The 18,133-nt window shown below is 48.6% G+C and overlaps 1 protein-coding gene across 1 annotated transcript in view; it reads left to right on the plus strand.

Moving 5' to 3' along the window:
• Positions 1 to 5,002, plus strand: part of LOC119440467 (uncharacterized) — a 60,355-nt gene extending 55,353 nt beyond the window's left edge. The window contains exons 19-22 of the mRNA XM_049662931.1: positions 979 to 1,139; positions 1,723 to 1,900; positions 3,001 to 3,223; positions 4,237 to 5,002. Of these exons, the coding sequence (XP_049518888.1) occupies positions 979 to 1,139; positions 1,723 to 1,900; positions 3,001 to 3,223; positions 4,237 to 4,426 (752 nt within the window). The 3' untranslated portion in view covers positions 4,427 to 5,002. The remainder of the gene's footprint in view (positions 1 to 978; positions 1,140 to 1,722; positions 1,901 to 3,000; positions 3,224 to 4,236) is intronic.
• The last annotated feature ends 13,131 nt before the right edge of the window (positions 5,003 to 18,133 follow it).

The raw sequence follows: 18,133 nt of genomic DNA on the forward strand, positions 1-18,133 counted from the left end.
CTATTGAAATATATGTAAAACGCAGGAATGATTTTATGAGACAACCCCGACACCGATATGAGTTAAAATTGTTGCATTTGAGCAGAGAAAACCATATTCTAGTGACTGCAGGAAGCATCACTGCGACTTATGGCATGGAAGTTTTTTTTTTTTTTAATTGCCGAGAATTTCTCGCTACACGCCTGAGGACACTCGCTGTCAGAATGCTGGCATGATGAAAAGCAGCAGCAGCGGCGAGCGAAATTCCACTTCGCACTGGCTCTCGCTTAAACGCGAACTATGCACGCGATAAAGCAGCGCTCACGAAGCCATCGACTATCTCGGGTCGGTTGGTCTTCGAACTCACTCCAGATTACCTCCGAGATAGGACGCGTGCGGGTGCGCTCATCCGCGCCATGTGCAGCCGCGGCCGGAGTAGAAGCGGAGACCGGAGACGCGCTCTACCCTACACCCCATCCACCTCCCCCTCCCCCCCTCTTAGCATTTGCAAATCTACCCGTTCTTTCCCTGGGCCGCACGAGAATACGCCGCCGCACCAAGCCACCATCCTTCTCGGCTCCCCCTCGCATGATTTCCCCACGCCCCTACAGCATACGGCACACGGCCGCGATCTTATCGCTCTTGGACTTAGTACGCAACTTCACGGCTACGCTGTGGGCATAATTTCACCTGGAGTTTCCATATAATTGCTCTCGCAATAAATTTTCGCTTGTTAAAGTCACTACAGACATTTCCTTTTCACTTTAAATGCAACAAGCCTCATAAAATTTGACGCAGGCGTTGCAGAGAAATTTGATTTCTCCTCGCCTCCCACGTATTTGAACAGCAGCCCCACTCATAGCTGAAGCTTCCTCTTAAGTGGTCGATTATTAGGCGAACTGGCAGTTAGCGTTGACGCCCAGTGTGATTTCCAACGACCGAGATGAATACTGTCTAGCTGCAATGCCGACCTCGTTTCCGGTCCGATGTCGACGCCAGGCACAATATCCATACCCGTGAACAACGAGTTTCTGCAGTTCCTGCACACCGAATATGCTGAGCATCCCAACGTCCCGGACATCGAGGTGGCAACCTTTGGTACATCACCGGCAACTCAGTTGTTAAAGGCGGTGGCGGTGGAGCTGGGACTGCTGCCAGAGGTAAGGTCCAACCCACAGAACAAAAGACATTGCCGGAACAAAAAATGAAAAGAACACCTTTCGTTCATATGGCAAACACACTGCTCGGCAACTCGATAAACTTCAAAACGACAGTCATGAAAACATCGTTTTTATCAAACGACGAATTCAGTACGCATCACGAACAGGGACCCAGAATAAACATAAACAACATGCTGTTGTACGTTGGGCGCATTCGTCGTTCCACGAATCACCATGAGCGCAAATCATTTTGAACTACCGTCTGCTACTCTTGAACGTGCTTATCATGGAGTCATGGTCACAAATGCAGTGTCCTCACCAAAACGTAAACGGACGCTGCAACTTCCGCACGCAATCGTTCTTTAGAAACCAGTTTGTCTAGCACTATCAACTCATTCAGCCTTACATGTGCTAGATAACTTAGCCTTACGAAATTTATCCTCGGAATTGTTTCTTATAGTGCTGTTCTGCTTCCCTTACAACCATAGTTGATCAGTTGTCAAGAACATAAGGGTCAGGCCTACGTCGTCGATTAAGTTTCTTTTTTTTTCTGTCTCTATTTCCCATGGTTCCGTTATACCAGGCTTTTGACAGCTTAATTGGGCCCGCTGACGGTCGGCATGGCTTTCGAGCAGTAACAATCCTCAACCGGCCAAGGTCACGTGGCTCCATCTCACTGCGCTCCAAGAACCCATTCGACCATCCAAACATCGACCCAAACATGATGGAGCACCCTTACGATGCGAAGGCGCTTGCTCAAGGTACGTATGGCTTTGGTATACTTGAGCGTATATACTGGCACGTTCGCACTCTTTAATGTTTATCTACAAGTACAGCTCAGTATAATGACTCAATACGTTAATCGAGAGCTTCCGGAGCATATCGAGAGTATACACGTTAAGCAACTAAAGGCATAAGACTATTTCCAGATGGAACAGAGGACTGACTTACCGCAGTATACTCTTTGAGACAACGGGAGAGAGACAGAAAGACATGAAATTTCAACACGGTCTAGGTTCACAGTCCATCAGTGGTACGTTAATGTGGTCGAAACACGAATGGAGACTAGCAGATCAATTTCAACCTGCACTTTAAGGCTCCGGGAACACGGAACATTATTCACGTGACCTGTGTATCACACGCTATCTTCCCCCATTAGCACGAAAACACTAAGATCATTCTATATGAATGGCCAAAACCACGATATGATTATGAGTCACGGCGTACTGGTGGACTCCAGGTTAATTTTGACCACCTGGGGTCACTACGACCCGCCGTCTTGGTGGCTTGGATATTGCGCTGCTTAACCCGAGGGCGCGGGATCAAACCCCGGCCACGTCGGCCGCACTTCGATAGGGGCGAAATGCAAAGACGCCCGTGTCCTGTGCATTGGGTGCACGTTAGAGAATCTCAGGTGGTCAAAATTGACCCGGTGTCCTCCACTGCGGCGTGCCTCATAATCAGATCGTGGTTTTGGCACGTAAAACCCCAGAACTTCAAAGCCAGTATACGCCAGCCCGGTGGGTACCAACTAACCTAATAAGAAGTTACTTTGATGCGAGAAATATCCCGTAGAAGTCGTTGGATTGTCACTGGAATGCTTTACGTTCCTAAAGGAGATGTCTACCACTACAAACACGAAACACGGAAAGGAATGAAAACGACGATACAGTTGCTATCGCCCATGTAGTGATCCTTTGTTTCCAGTCTGGGTTCCGTCTTTTCAGCCGCAAACTTGGCCTTTAGTAAACACCCACTACGCCAAGAACAAGCTCTTCTGAAATAACGTTTCCTTTCCGCCTCGAACTGCAGTTGAGACAATGTTAACTTGCCTGTGTGCGACCTCGTGTTTGACCCCCAGGATCTAAGATCTTCATCGACCGGATATTGAGCACGGACGCCATGAAGAGTATCGGCGCCAAGCCGTGGGGAGTGACCTTTCAGCCGTGCGCCGACGCGGGACCCCTCTGGAGCCAGGAGTACATCGAGTGCCTTTCCCGGCACACCACAATAGCGGCTTGGCACCTCTGTTGCACCGCAGCCATGGGCTCTCATCCTGAAGCAGTCCTGGACGAACGCCTCAGGTAAGCACCACACAAGGCTTTTCACGAACGACCCTTTGGTCCTGAGTATTAAGTGCTGGACACGACGCCGTTGTTCAATTAACGATTTGATTTAATGTGACGACTGCTCCGATTCGCGTTGGCACTCGTTGTCAACGACTAGCCAGCCCACTCGTGACATGAGTCTACGCTGCTAGTATGTGCTTAATGAAGCGAGGGCTGTACCGTTGGCCTTTACCGTGGCTATAGTGTACATAACGTAAAAGGCGGCTCAACGAGTCGAGTTAACACGACTTGAGGCACGCCTGTATCGTGCAGTCGCTAAGCATGTCAGATAATACGGTGCACACCGCGCAGCTCCTAGCAGCCCTACTAATGGGCATCGGCTGCATCGCGGTTGAGAACAGACGTCGCCACCACTAATGACAAGTGTAGTTCGGACGCAACGCTAACGCTGCAAGATAACACTGCCGGGATTTAAATGACCGTATCTGGCGTCAACGTTTTGCGAATGCCAGCAATATTTCTACCGCCTCGATTGTTCCTCGACGCAGTGATCTCGAACAGCGATTGAACTTGGGTAGGCAGGGCATTTCTTTTCGAGGTGGTGTTCCCCACGGCAATTAACCGCCACAACAAATTACGACACACTCATTGTGCTCACGGTTCCACAGTGCGAAGGCTAACGGACCAAAAAAAAAAAAAGAACCGACTATTTACGAACAATATTTCGTAAGTTCGCAAATAATTATATAGGGCCCAGTACATATCACGAGTGTTGTATATGTGCCTGTCATCTTGCCATCACTGTGACGCGTCTGTTAAGCTGTGTCATGCTCTTCGTGACACAGCATGTTTATGAGTACGGCAGTGCAAATGAATAAGCTTTCGTACGGGGCTGAGCCAGATAACGGAGAAGTAGTTCATCCGAAGTAAAAAAAGAAAACATGCACACCATCCAGCCGGAGACGTTGTCGTTCTTGGGCCACTAATCACGTTTTGTTCGCACTGCGACGCCAACATTGTCTACGCAGGGTCCGAGGCAACGTGACGGGCCTGCGAGTGGCCGACGCCTCCGTGATGCCCGACATAATAACCGGTCACACAAACGCGCCAAGCATGATGATCGGCAGCAAAGCAGCATCTATGATCATCGAGGACAATGGAGGAGAGAGAGAGAGAAATTTATTTACAGAAAGGCAGAGAGGTCGGCATGAGCTGTAACTTTCTCTGACCTGCTACTCTACACTGTGGAAAAGGGACGGGGAGGAAAAGGGTTAATGAATGATGATGGTGATTATGATGATAAGAGGAGGAGGTGTGTAAGTTTACAACATTGTGGCACGAATGTATGAGGATTACAAAGCGTATATATTATTTGGTTAAAGGAATGGACAATGGAGGAGTTCAGTGAAAAGACCATGGACACCACAGCTGGTTGCTTTGCCGGACTACAGTATCAAGTACGATAGTCCATGCCTTCGGGTTGCTGTTCCCCAGCAACGTGGACTCGTAATGGAACGTACAATTTCGACGGTGTTTGCCGCCTCTTTTATACAGCGCCTTATGTTCCCAAAGAAAAGTACAGTGCTGATCTAGGGCTAATAAAATGTTACAAATGTTGCCACTGGAAGTGGCACATACAGTTTTCTGCACAGGATACGCCACTCCACCCCTCCTGGGTACTGCTGCAACCATGATTATGAGAATGCCTGCAACGTCCTTCGTGAGTACTCGAAATACGCCATGTAAAGAGGAACGTTAACGAGAGAACTAGGAAATCTCGACAAACGCCCCCTTTACAATAGAAAAAGTACTTGGACAGCACGTGATCTGCAGCAAAAAGCGAAAGTATTCTTAAGACTTTTTCGTGGACTTAGAGTTACATAAGCATTTTTGATAAGTAGTTATGTTCAGTAATGTGTTAAGTGACGCGCTTGTGTGCTTTATTGTGAACGGAACTTGAACGGAGGTCTGTGCGTGAATTTATACCTTCGATCCATTTACTATACGTTGAGGACACTTGCACCAATGTATGAGGATTACAAAGTGTATATATTATTTGGTTAAAGGAATGGACAGACGTCAAGTGAGCTGTCCGTTGTGACACTGTTATCTTTATTAGTTTCATTGTCACGTTTTATTCATGTATTTATCTTAGCATTATTATTTTTACTCCATTTCTTGCTGCATAAGATAAAGAAATGGCGTAGCTGAGGTTACTCTTCGCCACAATTTCCCCACAACAACATATTTATAGTAACAGAACAGAACGAAAACAGAGAAACACGTACACACAAGAGCAGCGCGGGTTCTCTGTGTACATATTTCTATTTGTCTTTTCGCCCTGTTTCAACGTGCAGTATGTCTTACCAACTTTCCCAAGCAGAAGTCACCATCATCAGCCTATTTTTCCGCCCACTGCAGAACGAAAGCCTTTCCCCGCGAGCTCCAATTACCCCTTGCGCCTGCAAATTTCCTAACTTCATCCCCCCACCAAATTTTCTGCCGTCCTCGACTGCTCTTCCCTTCCTTTCGCACCCATTTCTGTAACTCTAATGGTCCACCGGTTATCTGCACTACGCATTACATGACCTGTCCAGCTCTGCTCTTTTCTCTCAATGTCAAGTACTTCTCAGTTAATAAAATGCCTCTGACATCACCATTTTTTTTGTGTATGTGTATACCAGCGAGCATAATGTTAACAAGAGAGTCGCATTAGAAGCGATCCAAAGAAAAGCTATTGCGGCAGAAATCATCGAAGATGACCGTCATTGTCGGCGATAGCTTTCTTGGGTGACCCTGCTGCTCATCTCCATGCCATCCGTGATACACGAAGCCTTATTGGCACATCAGCAGACACAGTAAGTAGCAATCTCACTGCCAACCTCAATGCCACCCACTGTGCCAAATGAGAGACCATAACATAATATATCACGCAATCACAGCACACCAGTTGAAACTCTGTAGCAATACCTGCAGTACTGTGGCTGTGACTTAACTGCAATAGTTATCCATCAAGTGGCCGCGCTCGACGCGGAGATGTAATTTTGACAGCGTCTTCTTGGTCTTAGTTTATTCTTTAGCGGTAAAGAATGACTACGTTGTGTCCTAAAGGAGCCAAATACTGAATATGGCAAGTTTCGCGAACTTTTACTGAGCCAATGTGGCCCAAATACGAAAAGTTTCTTTAGAAGTCGTGACGTCACCCCGAAGTGCTGACGTTTGGGTTGCGCATGGAGGCGCTATCGATTTAACATATTTAAGGCCACTTGGCCCCTTGTGTCAACATGGTACATACACAACGCGGGATTCGCCATGAATGCGCACATACCGATATCACATACACCGCCCCGAATTTCTCCGTTCGGTCACATACTAAGTGGAACCACACCCAGTGACCAAAGTTGTCTACTAGGCCAGACAGGCAGCCATGCTGCAAGTTGCCTATTCGGGCGGCCCATGTTGTCTGCTCGGCAAAGCTGCAGCCAGCACATGCAGTAGTGCGCAAAAAGATATGTTCTCTATTTAGATCTTGCGAGCTAATGGCCTCAGAATGCTGGTGCTGCGTCACGTTAGATCGCTAAACTAGGACAAGAGGCCCTCGAACACGGACTGGCATTTATTCACACCGCATACGGCGCGGCCATCGCGTACATAATTTGCCTACTAGAAGAATGTATTACAAGAAAACCGTAATATCAACCAGTAGTGAAAATACGTGGGAGCTTGCTAGCTAGTGATAAATGCTAACGATAGGTGGTAGCCGAGCAAAAGGTTTGGTACGCTACTACAGGTTTAAAGGGACACTAAAGGAAAAAATGATTTCTTCTGCATCAGTAAATTCGCCTTTCACAATACCGAAAACACCACTCTTACCGCGAGAACACGCTTGCTAAGCCAGAAGGAAACGAAAAACACTGAGGCGAGTGGCGACGCCACATTGAAGTTTGCGCACCAGCTCACCGTGACGTCATGGATTTTGACAGCGTCTTCTAGGTCTCAGTTTATTCTTTAGCGGCAAAGAGTGACTACATTGTGTCCTAAAAGAGCCCAAGACTGAATATGGCAAGTTTCGCGAACTTTTACTGAGCTAATGTGGCCCAAATACGAAAAGTTACTTTAGAAGTCGTGACGTCACACTTGAAGTGCTGACGTTGGGGTTAGCGCGCGAAATTCAAAACAATTAACTTTGAGCTTCATTTTCTCTTTTAATAATTGACCTATTGCAGTGTAATTAACGACGACAAAGTCTTCGAAGAATATTTCAAGAGTCTAAGTTGATTTACTGTTTTGGTTTAGTGTCCCTTTAATATATAGCATGATATCAACGGACGAGAGAGATTAGAGATAGCTATCGCTTAAAAATTCTCCAAAAGACAATGAATTACCACAAATATACTTCCCGTTCACAAAGGCAGGGCAGACTTTTCCGCCGCGCTGAATATTTAGGCGCTCGTTCGTCTTCCGTCCACCCAGACAAAACAGCAAGCGACGCGGATGAATGCGGCACCGAATCAACGTCAGAGGTGCATACATTGCTCGTAGAGTCGCAGGGTGCACCGCATCTTCATGGCGGTCACGGTCCACTATAGCGACAGCATACTCTACATGCACAGCGCTGTTTCCCTACATCCGTCCCCACCCTCGACTAAACAATTCCCATATGTTGGCGACTTGAAAAAAAAAAACAGCTAAAGTTTAAAACGGCGAGATGAATACCGAGCACAACATGCGAAGGGGGGGCAGGTTTGGCGTGACCTCTTCGAAAAATGTAAGCGGGTGTGGTCGCAGCATATATGCCGACGCGATTCGTTTTCGAAGACAACAACGCGGGAACTCTCTCGCGCGCCACCGCAAGCGCCGGAGGGAACTGCACCGCAGTACGTCCACGTGCGTCACGCGAAAATGAAGCGCTCTTACGTGCTCCGACGACGCAATGCGCGGAACGTATATATACGGCAGCTTCTCGAAGCAGCGCGGCCAATCGATTAAGGGACGTCGCGTGAGGGGTGCGAGCCGCAAAGAGATATGACGGGAAGTCGAGCATTGACTCCGATGTGCGACGTCTTTGAGAGGCAGCGAAGCGTTATAGCGCTGGTCGTACAACCAAACGGGGCCCTGCGTCGCCGCAGTCAAGCACGAGGATTGTGCTCGCTCGCACTCGCTCATACTGATGCGACTGCGCAGATGGGCCACTTGGTGTATGTATACCTACAAACACGGCGAAAAAAAAAACGACGGTAGAATTATTATTATTCGGTTTCAAAACATACACACAATGAAGAGAGAGAAAGATAGAGACGGAAGAAAGGGGAATGGAGAGAGAAAATCCGGTTTGCTACCCTACGCTGTGGAGAGACGGGAGGGGGAGTTAAACAGGTAAGAAAGTAGAGAGAGATAAAGAAAGGGCGCTCAGCAGGGTAGGCTCACGTCGGCAGTAGTCCAGCTGGGATGCGATGGCGGAGAGAAGAGTTTAGGTGGTGCAGCCGGTTGCCTTGAAAACTTGGGGTATTCCACGTGGAGAAGGTGCCATCCCGTGCCAGCATTCGAAGTTTTGTAGCGTCATCTCTCCTTGATAACGGTATCGACCTATATGACCCTTTCTTCTGCACAACCTTCTCCTGAACAGAGAGGAAAATAAGGGACGGAGTTGGCTAGCAACTGCTACCGAAAAAGGCACAACGCTGGCGTTCTCTATAGAAATACACAGCACAAGCAATACTCGTACGTACAGTAGCGAACAAAAAGATATATTATAGTTCATTCTCTACGTTTTTCATTCTCTACGTTTTTAAGCTATTAGTTGTTGATGATCTTTTTTCAATAATGACAAAAACAAAACAAAGGCGTGTGCTGCTGCCTCAAAACGAAAAAGGATTAATAACATTTTGTTTATTGACGGTGCCATAGATCTTCACTTCTTACTTTGCTCATTTTACGGTGCTCACTGTTGCCTACATTTCAGAGTTTGGGTGCGAGTGGATGCGCGCGCGATTTTCTTGATTTTCTCCGCTTTGACCTCTCGTGATATATCGAACCTGCAATAGCATATCAAGTCTTTCACTTGAATAACCTCACTAGTTAGCATTAAAGTGTCACCAGCGCTCGCATGTTTCTACTTACCGGCTCGCACATATACGGTTTAGTTGTGACACATTCTTGGAATACGCAAGTTGCGTGCAGGATGGGTAGGCTACGCGGTGCGAATAAGACAAAAAAGTGTTCAGCGAATGTTTCAGAGGCTACTATTGCCCTTGGCTAGTGCCTTAGCATACCGCAGAGCCAAATGTTTGAGCCATTTGCCTCAGAGGAACCCAAAATGCACAATATCATATCTTTTTGTTCGCTACTGCTGTGCATCTATATAACCTTCTTTTTATTTTTTTAATTTTTTATGTATACCGTTTCCCGTGTTCTTTGTATTCGCGAAGAAAGTAGCACAGTCACAATCGCTCAACATTCAACCTCTCATTTGCCGACATGTAAGAGAGTCGGGCAAAGCACAGCGATGTCCTAAGCGTTGGCTCCTGTTTCATACCTCGGTAAGTCAGAACTGCGGTTCTTGATTCTGCTGACCGTGTCCCAAATAAAGAAAGATACCCACCGTCACCGCGAGGCAGGGAGAGTAAAGGCACCTCGTGTTATGTGCATTGCTCTCTCATTTTCGTTCCTTTGCTAACCTAGAACGAGCCGTCAGGTTGAGCCAAGTACGTGGGCTGGCAGGAGACCAGGCCGCTTTCAGAGTCTCAGAATTCATTTAGTTTAAGCGACTCACTTTGCACGCTGCCACTCCGACAAGCAGCTCCTGCGTCAATCTATACTAAACACCTACATACGGCATAATGATTCAAAATTATTTTCTAGAAAGATTACGCAGCATATAGCTTAGGATTTTTGCACGCTAACTACAATAAACAGCAATGAATAGAATATGGGCAGCACGACAAAGCGTGAATGTAACTAGGCGCGATTTGCTACTCGCCGGAACTCGCTCTTAGGTGCTTTTGTATTGCTATGGCTTTGTCATTCCAAGAGTGTTTCTTCTCTTATTGCACGTCGGAGCAGAGGAGTAGCGGGCGCCTAGACGAGGCGCCAACATCTCTCTGATTGCATATAATAATTTTCAAAAAAAAAGCTACAGCGCGCAAGTGAAGAAACATCTCCTGAATTACCCGAAGCCAGCAGTCGCTACGGCTCCACTCGCAATTTGTGCTGTACTCGCTTGGCCATTACTCGCGTCACAACCATTCCACGTCAGCGTAAAAAGGCCTGCTCCAGCCGCAGGGTAAGCAATCAGAAGTGGAGTCATTTCGAGCGACTGAATCCATTAGCAACGACGGTCGCTGGCGTTCCTGCGAGTCAGTCACCGGGCAATGGAGCAACAGGTACACGAGATGACGTAAGGCAGTTACGGCAGTGATGAGAACAGCCACTTTTTAATGCGAAGCATTATACACGAAGCTCCCAGTAAGACCACGCACGGTCATTTTACATTTTTCTCTTCCCCGCATTTCCTTCCTCCTTTTCCTCCTCCTCCTCCTCCTCCTCCTTGGGGTTCACCGTAAAAAAATCAATTTACCACTTCCAAATCCGGCAAAATAATGCTGCAATCTTAAACTAGACCTAATAATGTCCATAATGCAGCAAAATCATGAAAATATACGCAGTATTTACATAATGAAATTTAATATAACACTCCACTTCTCGGCTTTGTGCGGAGTGTGAAGTGATAAGTTAACTTAGGAGTTTGAACATAGCCAATCTGTATTATCTATGTCGTAACGGTTGATTCAAGGTGAACCGCGTGACGATACAATAATTTGGGGGTCCTGGGTCCTCTGTGCACGAAGGTCACATCACCCGCTGCAAAGCCTGAAGCTTTGCCCCCCCTGACGCGCTCGAGGCACCAGCTATACCGCGCAGCCGGCGCGCACTTGTTGCAGAGGCGCGCGCTCATTGGGTGCCATGATTGGACACCGCTCGCCACTATTCACAACTGCTCCCGCTCTCGCGAGGGCTGCACACATGCATCGACCAAATCACGTGAGCGCCAGAATAGCCGGGCATAGGCAGCGCTACCCTAATCTGAGGGAAGAAATGAAAGAAGAACGTTTATAGCTTGCAAACACGCAAATAAGGAGCCACTATATAATGCTTCGCATCACGATAATTCCCCTTAAAGGAGCTTGAACCGTATTTTTTTTATATATACGAGAGGATTTGCCGGGAGGCATATGGAGAATTAAAAAAAAAGTCAAATAAATGCCTTCAACTCTGCAGCGCGAACAGTCATGCGCTGACTGACTTTATAAAGACAAGAGCAAACGTACAGTGCTGGACGAACGAAATCCGACAACACGACACTAAGGCTAGCAGATGTTACAGCATTCGTGATTATCGCTCTCATTTCCCTATCTCTTGAATCAGATAGGCATCACAGCGCCGCAGAATGTAGGATGTTGCGATTATCGCGTTTCATTTATTAAATGCTGTACCTTGCGCAAGTTATGCGCGTAGTGACACAGTTGCAATCAAAACAAAAAAGCAAATCGCATCACAAAGAAACGAACGAGGAAATCACTTCACAATAGTGCCAAGCCGGGATAGTTGGTACGAACACTTACTTCAACAAACAGTGCGAAAAACGGGACGCAGAAAAGGGGCACACGACGCAGCCGCTTCGTCGTGTGTTGCAGCGCCTGTGTCGTGTGCCCCCTTTTCTGTGTCCCGTTTTGGCGCTGTTTGCTGAGGAAATCACGACAATGAATCACTGATATCTATGGCGAAATAGCCTGAGAAAGATATAAGGCTCGGCACGCACACGCCATTAAGAAAATTAAAACGATAAAGCATACACGACGTAACGCAAAAGCTATTAGTACCTATAGGAGCCTCGCCATCTCCTACCATGATGACTTAATCGCACCAGGCGACGTATTCCGCTACGTTCCGTATGTCATAGCAAAAAAAAAAAAAAAATGCGCTTGTAGGAATCTCATGCTTCCGCTACTCCAGCACGTCCTGCTGTAGGTAGTGAAACCGCGCCACATCTGATGGGAAATTCCAGCGACGACCCATCCACAAAGACCTCGAAATAACATTCCGCAAAGCACCGAACGTTGTGTTGCTGTGTTTCTGAGTTGACTTTCAGTTTTAGTGTGACATTAGCGTACTTATGTGACTGGATTTTGTGTATGGTGATTTGGAGTCGACTTTTAGTTTAATGCGTGTAGGTTAATTTTTTTTTTTGATATCTCTATGTGAAATGGAAATCTATGTGAAATGAAAATGCGCTGCCTGTGGGGAGGATCACCCTACGGGTGACCGCAGCTGCCGAAGACGACTTAAACCTGTGCGACTTTCAAAGAAGACTCCGCTAGCCAAGCGCACACCACGGTGGTTTGCCAGCGAGGATGAGGACTCTGAACTAGAGGCCTACCCAGGACTCTGGTCTGAACATCGACGCAGCTGTTCCCGTTCGAGGTCGAGGGAGCGGACCTGGTCCGGGCAACCTGTAGTGCAACCACGACCAAGGTCCCAGTCGCGACCGGGAAACCAACAGCAGCAACATCCCATCCAGATGGAAGACAGCGCCAAGGCCGCAAAGGGCCCACTGGCACAGAGCAAGTCACAACATAATCAGGTGAGCTGGGCCCAAGTCGCGTCTCACACTGCCAAACCAAACTCTCCCAAAAAGGCGCCGACGCCCATTACACAGAACCCCGAATATCTCAAAATAGTGGAGGAGAACCGTGCCCTCAAGAGTAGCTTGGCGGAACTCAGAGCCGAGTTTGAGGCATTTCGTAGATCGGTTGCTCACAACAATACAAATGCGCACACACAGGCCGACACAAACAGACAGGCGATCACAGCGACAGCGCACACACAGGCTGAAACTAGCTCGCCGACGACGACGCTAGACCAGGTAGCCCAAAATGTGCAGAGACTATTCGCTGAGATTCACACGCTCAAAAGACATGTCGATGACTCTATTGCGTCAGTTCGTGCGGGACTCCGCAAGCGCACGAGCGTAAGCCCGGGAGCGCCGACGCGGGGACCAAAGGGTATGGATGCGACTGACAGCGATAGTGGCATCCATGGCTAAACTGGGAACACGTATCGCAGAAAGTCTTGAGGTGTGGCAGTGGAACTGCTGCACGTTTCGTACTAAACACGCTAATTTCATACAATATATGGAGTCGGTGCCTATTCCTCCGGATATAATTTGTTTGCAAGAAATAGGAAAGCACAAGAGAAATCTTAAAGGGTACGACTTGTACACCCATCCCGATTACCCACAGGTCGCCACTTTCGCCAAAAAGGGTGTCGCGCTAAGTGTAGAATACATTCATGGGGAGAATATACAACATCAAATAATCACGATATGGCCCCATAAGCGCGGCAAGCCGAAAACAGTGATTGTAAACATATATAGCCCTCCCACAGACAGACTGGCGGACTTTGAGGATGTGGTTTCCGCAGCGATGCGTTTGGCGTCTAGGCGGGACAGAGTCTTGGTTTTAGGGGACTTCAATGCCCAACACTCCGAATGGGGATACGCGGCAGACTCTCCGAAAGGAAAACTTTTGCTGGATTTGACGGAGAGGTACGATTTAACCCTGTTAACTCGTCTTGATGAACCCACCAGAATCGGTAATAGCGTCTCGAAAGATACCTCGCCGGACTTAACCTTTACGAACCAAGCGGATGAGATAACGTGGACAAATCTAGGAGAAAACCTTGGAAGTGACCACTATATCCTCAGCCTTTCGGTAAACTCGTCCCGTATAAGACGCAAGGTTGGGCAGGCCACACTGACAGATTGGACGAAATATCGCGATCGCCAGGGTAGCACAGGTCCGATAACGAACGTCGGAATCTGGGCGCAGCAGCTTCTCAACACGCTGGCGGGTGTGACGAAGGTTGTAGACACAATGCGAGACACCCCGGTAGTGGACAGGCACCTGCTACATTTATGGAAGGCCCGCCGTAGCCTCACCAAGAGATGGAAAAGGCAGAGGTTAAACAGGAAGCTTAAAATCCGCATTGCTCAGTTAGCTCAGGAGGCGAACACGTACGCGCAGGAATTATGCGACGGTAACTGGCGCCAGCTCTGCGATTCCTTTAGGGGGACCCTCAGTACCAAAAAGACATGGCACATTCTCCGCAGCATGACGAATCCCGGGGGAACCAAGACGGCAGCGCACATGACACTCAAGCTACTGGAGAATGAATTCAAGGGCAACGACGAGGAACTCATTGATCACTTAAAGCATATTTATATAGGTACAAATTCCAAAGAGGCGAGCCGATGCGGTAACTATACGGGGCCGGAACAACCGAATCTGGACGCACCGATAACTACGGCGGAGGTTTATGCCGCGGCGCAGTCCTTCAAAAGAAACACGGCGCCAGGGCCCGATCAGATTACTAACGCCATGATTCGAAACTTGAGCGACGAAACCATAGAGCAGTTAACTGAATACCTCAACGAGAATGTATGGGTGGATCAAGGAGAAGTACCTGCTGAATGGAGGGAAGCAAAAATCATCCTTATTCCAAAACCGGAGAAGCCCCGAGATATTCGAAACCTACGACCTATATCGCTAACATCGTGTGCCGGAGAGCTCTTTGAAAAGGTGATACAGACCCGGTTATCGCGCTACATAGAAAGCAACAATCTTTTCCCCCCAAACATGTTCGGATTTCGTCCAGATGTGTCGGCACAGGACGTTTTTCTGATGCTTCAGGAGGACGTTCTGCACCCGGTAAGGGGTTCCGAAGACAGCATTGTGCTTGCTCTCGACGTAAAAAAGGCATTTGATACGATTTCCCACGATGCAATACTGGAAGGACTAATAGCAGTAGGTTGCGGGACGCGCATTTACCAGTATGTACGCAGCTTTCTGAGAAACCGTACGGCCACCATCGGTCTGGGCTCAACTAGGTCGAAACCCTTTGCAGTTCCCGATCGAGGAACCCCACAAGGGTCCATACTCTCCCCTCTCCTATTTAATCTGGGAATGCGTAAACTCGCACTAGAGTTGGATGCGAAGCAATCCCTAGGGAGCACCATTTACGCTGACGATATTACGCTGTGGGCAAATCGGGGATCCTACGGGGATAAGCAGGAGCTTCTCCAGTGGGCGATCCAACAGGTCGAAACCTTCACGCAAGGGGCCGGCATGACATGTGCCCCAGAGAAGTCCGAATTTATTCGTATAAGAGCAAAGTACGCGAGACGAGAAAATCGTCCGAGTTTCGAACTTTTCTTGGACGGGGGGCGTGTAAGAGAGGTGGATAAACTCCGCGTCCTGGGATTATGGATCCAACAAACGGCCAGAGTAGCGCACACGCTCCGCCTCCTCAAAGGTACTACACATAACGTAGCCAAGATGATCCGTAGGGTTACGCGAACCTGCGAGGGCTTCTCGGAAGAAGAAACGATCCGACTGGTACACGCCTTTGTCATCAGTAGGATAACGTATGCACTCCCCTTCCAAACTCCCCTTCCAAAGCATTACCAAGCAGGAGCTCAAACAGCTTGAAGTGATCATTCGGCGGGCATTTAAAGCTGCTGTAGGACTCCCAGAAAATTCCAGTACAGAACGTTTCGACAAATTAGGAATCCACAATACCTTCGAGGAATATGCGACGGCCACCCTCATCGCGCAAAAGGAGCGGCTGTGCGCATCAACGCAGGGTCGGGCCATATTAACCAAACTGGGCTTTGCCCTCCGCCCCCAGTTCAGTGCAGAAGAGACAGTGCAGATGACCCAGGAAGTCAGGCAGCACATAATAGTGTCCCCAATTCCGAAGAATATGAGCCCGAGATATCATGTAGGGCGCCGGAAGGCCCGAGCGAGAACCTTGCACCAGAGATTTAGAGGACAACCGGACGTGTACTACACAGACGCGAGTCAAACGGACAGGGACAAGTATACGGTGGTAGCCACGAACCAAAATCATGTGATAGCTGCATCGGTCAGGACAAAATCTATCAGCACAGCAGAAGCCGCAGCGATTGCACTTGCAATTAGGGACGCGGAGAATAGGGACGTATCTGCTGCCATACTCACGGATTCACAAACCGCCTGCCGCCTGTATCTCTCCGGGACGGCGCCGCGCTTAGTACTAAAAATTCTAGGGAGTCAAATTACCGGATTCCACAACCTCACTTGGTGCGCCGCACACGAGGGCATGGAGGGCAACACAAGGGCGGACCGGCTAGCTCGCGTACTAAGCATCCGAGCTCCGGACCGACCCAGTGACGAGCCTCCTTCTACACCGCGCGACATCCTCGAACACCAAAGGCAGGAGCGGAGGCAATATGGACGCCCTCATGCTAAGTTAAACAGTCAACAGGCGAGGAATTGGCGCCGACTTCAAACACACACATACCCAAACCTACATACACTTAGCCGTATTCACCAAGCACGATACACTGACGAATGCCCGTGGTGTGGGGACACGCCAACGTTACCACCCATCACGTGGATATGCCCAAACAGACCGAAACATATAAACTCCACACTACTAAAAACACAAGATTTTAACAGGCAGTGGGAGGCGCGGCTTGCGGACGAGGACCAGGACAGCCGACTGGCTCTCCTGGACCAAGCCCAGCGAACCGCACGTGCCAGTGGAGCCCTGGACTAGGGGCCCCAACCACGGGACCTAAAGTTTCATTTTATTCATTAAAGTTTCTCTCTCTCTCTCTCTCTCTCTCTATGTGAAAAGGAGTAGCCAGCGCTAATTAAAGGCGACATCTCCTAAATACCTCATAATTAAAAAAAGAAGAAAACACCTAAGGAAATAGAAGATATGATGTCGTTCAACAAACGGCACACCACTTATCTACAAGATCTTCTGTATGCCCGCGAAATCACCGCGGCTCGGTTTGAACCAAAGTCACGTGACCAATAATGCAGTGTAGAGCTCGCTCCACGCGTACGCTGCCCATCCCTCACAGGCAGAGTGTTCGGTCCGATAAATACTCGTAGCGCAAGGTTACGGGAACCTTACTTAAAAGCAGGCATCAAACAATGTTAGCACGCATTTACTGATGCAATAAATACAAAAAAGAAGCATTTTCCAACTTGCACCAGGGTCGCCAGCAGAGAGGCAGCGCGACGCAGCAGAGAGGCTCGGCCTTTCTGTGCCGACGTGGGAGCGGCCCGCTACGTGCTGACGCGCGTTCCGAGGGACAATAATAAAGTTTTACCATACCATACCATACCAGGGTCGCCAAATCGGCCTTCATAGTAGCTCAAACAGTAGCCAAAAGCAAAAATTTCAAGTAGCCCTAAATTCACCAAGAAGCTGTGTTTCTTGTGACATGATTCCAGGCGTATTAAAATAATTTTCCGCAATGAACTCTACTTACTAGATTCTTCCACGGATATCCAGGGAAAGCAGAAGGCCGGGATTTCCCCAGAGGCTTGCGCTAGAGTCACTGAATAAGGCACTAAATAAGTTTCCTGACCTTGCCAAGGAATATTATATGCGAAGCAGCTTATGGCGGGGGCTTTGTCCGTCCTGCGTCCCTCGGCGTCTCACACCCCCACAGCGCATACGCGTCCCCTCCCCCTCTCTCTCGTCTCCTACGCTCCCCCCTTTTTTCTCCTCTAAGAATCCGGAGCGGCGCGCACGACAGGTGGTGCGACAGCTGCATACTCCGCTGGGGGCGCCACGGTAGTTCCGCGGTATGAAAATGACGGAGCGCGCGCGCCTCATTCTCTCTCCTGTGCTGCGCCGCGATGAGCACTCGAGCCGCTGCCGCGAAACTATCTCCCGCTCAAGCTAACCATTTCCCCGCTGCTTCGCATCCACACATGGTTCTCTTTAGCGGGAGATGGAGTAATCGTTTTGTTCAGTCAGTCCTGCCATTTTATTGAGGCTTTATCCGAAAATCCGACGCCGACATCG

This window comes from Dermacentor silvarum, chromosome 2 (assembly GCF_013339745.2).
Source record: "Dermacentor silvarum isolate Dsil-2018 chromosome 2, BIME_Dsil_1.4, whole genome shotgun sequence".
Taxonomy (NCBI): Eukaryota; Metazoa; Arthropoda; class Arachnida; order Ixodida; family Ixodidae; genus Dermacentor; species Dermacentor silvarum.